This window comes from Rhinopithecus bieti, unplaced genomic scaffold (assembly GCF_001698545.2).
Source record: "Rhinopithecus bieti isolate Rb0 unplaced genomic scaffold, ASM169854v2 scaffold_65, whole genome shotgun sequence".
Lineage (NCBI taxonomy): Eukaryota > Metazoa > Chordata > Mammalia > Primates > Cercopithecidae > Rhinopithecus > Rhinopithecus bieti.
The window spans coordinates 4927222-4931921 of NW_016803344.1; the positions used below are offsets into that span (position 1 = coordinate 4927222).

General features: G+C 50.1%; 1 protein-coding gene across 1 annotated transcript; it reads left to right on the top strand.

Annotated features, from left to right (window-relative positions):
- Positions 1–590: 590 nt before the first annotated feature.
- LOC108533579 (uncharacterized) lies at positions 591–3911 on the top strand. The gene has a single exon (XM_017878372.1). The coding sequence runs from the start codon at positions 3121–3123 to the stop codon at positions 3667–3669; it is 549 nt and encodes a 182-aa protein (XP_017733861.1). The 5' UTR covers positions 591–3120; the 3' UTR covers positions 3670–3911.
- The last annotated feature ends 789 nt before the right edge of the window (positions 3912–4700 follow it).

Genomic DNA, 4700 nt, shown 5'->3' on the forward strand with positions numbered 1-4700 from the left:
CGAGTAGCTGGGATTACAGGCGCCTACCACCCACCATGCCCAGCTAATTTTTGTATTTTTAGTAGAGACAGGGTTTCACCATGTTGGCCAGGCTGATCTTGAACTCCTGACTTCAAGTGATCCACCTGCCTTGACCTCCCAAAGTGCAGGGATTACAAGCGTGAGCCACCACGCCCAGCTTGTCTTTTTGGTTTTGATGGGAGTCTGAGGACCCCGACTCCTCCGGCTCTCCATCTTTGAGCCTCTAGCATCCTTTCACACCCAGAAATCAGCTGGAGTAAGTCTGATTGGCTCTGCTCCAGCTGGCCTTTGAAGCACAAGTTTAAATCTCCACCTTCTGTGCACTGAGCAGAGTCTAAAATAAAAGCTGTCAGTACCATAAAGGAAAAGGTATCCGCACAGGTAGCCTTGTCCTTGCCTACAGGTACATCTTACTTTAGAATTTCAAGTCCTGGCCAGGCTCAGTGGCTCACTCCTGTAATCCCAGCACTTTTGGAGACTGAGGCAGGCAGATCACTTGAGGTCAGGAGTTCAAGACCAGTCTGGCCAACATGGTGAAACCCTGTCTCTACTAAAAAAAATACAAAAATTAGCCGGGTGTGGTGGCACTCAACTATAATCCTAGCTACTCAGGAGGCTGAGACAGGAGAATCACTTGAACCCACAAGCCAGAGGTTGCTATGAGCCGAGATTCCACCACTGTACTCCAGCCTGGGCAGTACAGCAAGACTCCGTCTCAGAAAAAGAAAAAAAAAAAAAAGCAAAATTTGAGAATTTCAAGGCCCCAATTCATTCTAACCAAACATTTTCAGTCTTACAAAGAAACCTAGTGCACGACATCTTTAAAATGCCTAGATTTCCATTGCCTAAAGTAAGGTGTGGCCAGGGAAAGAACAGCAGGGAATAATGTTCCTTTGCTGTGGAACACATAAGCCCCACAGTTTTCCAGTCAGCCTAATACATGGGTATCCCCCACCCGCATCTGCCTCCTTAAGCCTCAGTCCTTAGTGGGGAACCCTGACTAAGGGGGATGGAGTCAGTAACCCAGACAGGGCCACATTTGCATGAGACATAGCTGTCTCACAAGGAGGGTCACAGAGCTTCTACGCCAGCCTACTGGTTTTTCATGGATTTGTTGGATTAACACTGTAAGCAGGTTTTGTTTTCGTTGTTTTGTTTGTTTGTTTTGAGATGGAGTTTCTCTCGTCGCCCAGGCTGGAGTGCAATGGCATGATTTTAGCTCACTGCAACCTCTGTCTCCCAGGTTCAAGCGAGTCTCCTGCCTCAGCCTCCCGAGTAGCTGGGATTACAGGCACCCGCCACCACGCCCAGCTAATTTTGTATTTTTAGTAGAGATGGGGTTTCTCCATGTTGGTCAGGCTGGTCTCAAACTCCCGACCTCAGGTGATCTGCCCACCTCGGCCTCCCAAAGTGCCAGGATTACAGGCATGAGCCACTGTGTCCGGCCTTAAGCAGGTTTTTAAAATCTCCAGTGGCCATAAAACAAGCCAGGGTAGCTCATGCTTTTACTGGTTGGAATAAGGAGCCAAAACCAACAAAATAATATTTATTAGGGCTCAATGCCCATTTCTGTGGCTAAGGCTTAGGTTTGGTGTGCAGAACCTGGCCTACTTTTGTGGGCTGTGGTTCCTGTGACAGTTTCGTTTTCTGAATCTTTGTAATGCTTTTCCATGTGCTGCCCAGAGGCTGATCTGCAAACCTGCGCAGTATTCCACACTGAAGCTCAGTTTGCAGACCTTTTGCTGTGTTAATTCTGGTCGGTTTCACACAGAAGTCATGAGGGCCTCTGCCCAGGACCTCCTATTCACATTTCAAGAATCCCTTTCTGAAATTATCCAAGTCTCTGGTCAGGAGGAGGAGCACCAGTGGGGTAGGGTGGGCGGCGGCTAGAGGGGCAGGAGCGAATCCAGGTTCCTTGTGTGGTTTCCAGCCTCTGCTGACAGCACCTCAGCTACCAGGTGGGGAGTGGAAATTCAGGCTGCTTAGAGGACTGACCTCTACAGTTAATATTTGCAGTGACATAAAAGGCAAAGGGGCTGGCATGGTGGTACAGAAGGTATCAGTCAAGCGCAGGCTCCTCAGAAACCTAGAAACGAAAAAGCAGATGCGACATGTGACTGGCCATCAGCCAGACATGTCTAGGGTGAGACCAGTGCTCAGCACCACCTGCCAAAGGATGCTGATGAGTTGTGGGACATAATGATCTGCCAAGTGAGGAATGACTGCTGGGACCGGAGAAGACCAAAGATGCCACATGTCCCAAGAGTTTCTTGAGGGCTGGGTTTCACATCTTTGATTGTCCTTTTTGTCCCCACCTGCCTGCACTGTGCCTGACTCCATCTTGTGGGGAAGGTGACTCAAGGAGTTGTTTAAGCCCAGGCCTAGGCAGTCCACCTCGGGAGGTGGGGGCACTCCACACTGGGGGGCCTGCAGCTCCAGGGCTGGTGCTCTAGCAGATCCACTCAGGCACGGTTGGGTGACTAGAGGGTCACCGATTGGGTAGATTATCTCTAGGGCAGTGCTGGGTTAGAAATGTCTGCCAGTGGGTCTGTCTGGAAACAGGACACATCTTCCCACCACAAGTCCACACCTGGCCTCGGCTGCTGCCCGCTCTCTGCAACGTGGACTTCCTTCGCCCATTTGGGCCAGAAGCTCACCAGGAGTTCATCACTGCTTGGTGTCAACTTCAGCTTCCAGACAAAATCTACACTTTACTTTGTACAGCCCTGTCCCAGAGTTAGTGACCCTCGGCTTGTCACCTGCTTGCAAAGGGTATAGATGTCGTTCTGGGTAGTTCTAGAGGATATCTCAGCAAGTGCGTTTGAAGGTTCGGCACAGCTGGAATTGTATGGTAGTGAGCTCTTCAGAGTGAAAACAATGACCGGATGGCCATCTGTCCTGGAAATTGGAGTTGAATAAATCACTGAAAATAGAACGCTTCGTGGAGGTTTTCTTCAGAAGTGAACTAGAAATAAGTTTTCCAGGCTCCCAGGTCAGTAGACCAAACCAACTTCCTTAGATTTTTTTTCTTTTTAAAGCTGTTTGCAGAAAACTGGGTGGTAGCGTGTCTGAACCAAATGGAAGAAGAGCCAGCGGAGCATGCACTGTTCCGGCTTGGGCCACATGGCCAACTGTCGAGAGCAGCCCTGCCCAGACTGCGGTGGGGGCTGTGCCAGCAGCTCCGCAGGGCCCTTCCAACTCTGGAGTGTCTGTAGTTCTTGTGAAACCAAAACGTTGACTACCTGCCTCTTTCCTCGGGCATCGACATGCTCATTTCCAAAGATGATGGTGCAGGTGACCTTTTCCATCGTGACCCAGGAGAAGGTTAGGAGGCCTGCGGGGTGGGCATTGCGTCCCCTCCTCCCCCTCCATAGACCCCGAGGTGGAGCTTCCCTCACAGACCCCATCTGGTCTAGCCTACAGCTGCCCAGTGTATACTCAGTGATGCTTATACCAAATAGGGCATGTATGCTGGTGTCTGTTGGGGACAGCCCCATCCCTTACTTGGAGAATTGCAGAGAAGCAGCAATAAGCATTAGGCGAATGCTTGAAAGGACTGCTGGGCCGAGGGGCCTTCAGTCCCCTTACGTGGCTTTCCAAGTTCCTGATGAGGCTACAAAGGCTCCACTCATAAAAGAAAGCCAATAGTGTAAATAAATTAAGAACGAAGCCTCCATGCGTGGTTTTAAGGGGGATGATGAATGTGAAACCACCCACAGAATGCGTTAGAGTCTGGTTTTTCTGTGCTTTGTCATTTTACTCTGATAGGAACTTTTGTTACCTAACTCTGTGCATAACTTATTTAATGTACTGTATAAATGAACCAAAACTGTTAAATATGGATTTAGTTTGTTCTACTTAAAGTAGTCAATAAAAAGGCTATATTCCTTTTCTGCCTCAAGCTGGAATGGGCACAGGAGGAAAGGTGGTCCCTACACTAGGAGGTGTCCCCTCACCCTTATTCCCAAATCCTTGAGGAAGGGGGAGAGAGGGGCCCCAGCTGGTTCTAGTCATGGCCTGAAGAGTGCCCAAGGGCATGAAGCAGGGGGTGCCTGCACCCCATGTGCCTGGAGCTGGTCTCTGGAAAACCAGCTGCACCAACTGGTCAGTGCCCTGTGGCGACCAGGCCCAGCCAGGCTGGCTGCTGGAGCCCACCAGTGGGCCTTGCGGTCAGGGGCCAACAACAGCTTCCAGACACTCCCCATTACTTCTCTCTTAAGTGGTTTTTTTTTTGTTTTGTTTTTTGGGGGTGGGGGCGGGCAGGGTCTCTGTTGCCCAGGCCAGAGTGCAGTGGCGCGATTACAGCTCAATGCAGCCTCTACCTCCCGGACTCAGGCAATCCTCCCACCTCAGCCTCCTAAGTAACTGGAACTACAGGCATGGGCCACTACACCTGGCTGATTTTTTGTATTTTCTGTAGAGACGGGGTTTCACCATGTTGCCCAGGCTGGTCTCAAACTCCTGGGCTCAAGCGATCTGCCTGCCTCGCCCCCGTCAAAGTCCTGGGATTACAGGCATGAGCCACTGTACTGGGCCAAGTTATCCTGTAATAAGGAAAAATGAACCACAGAGAGTCTGACCATCTGTCCTGCCTGAACAGGATGGTGGACTTGTGGATATATTTTCTAGTAACTTACGTATTTTCTTGTAAAATTTTAACACAAATGTCAACATACCTA

Bases quoted from the DNA above. Each gene is read 5' to 3' on its own strand.
- LOC108533579 (XM_017878372.1), top strand. From the start codon at position 3,121: ATGCACTGTTCCGGCTTGGGCCACATGGCCAACTGTCGAGAGCAGCCC.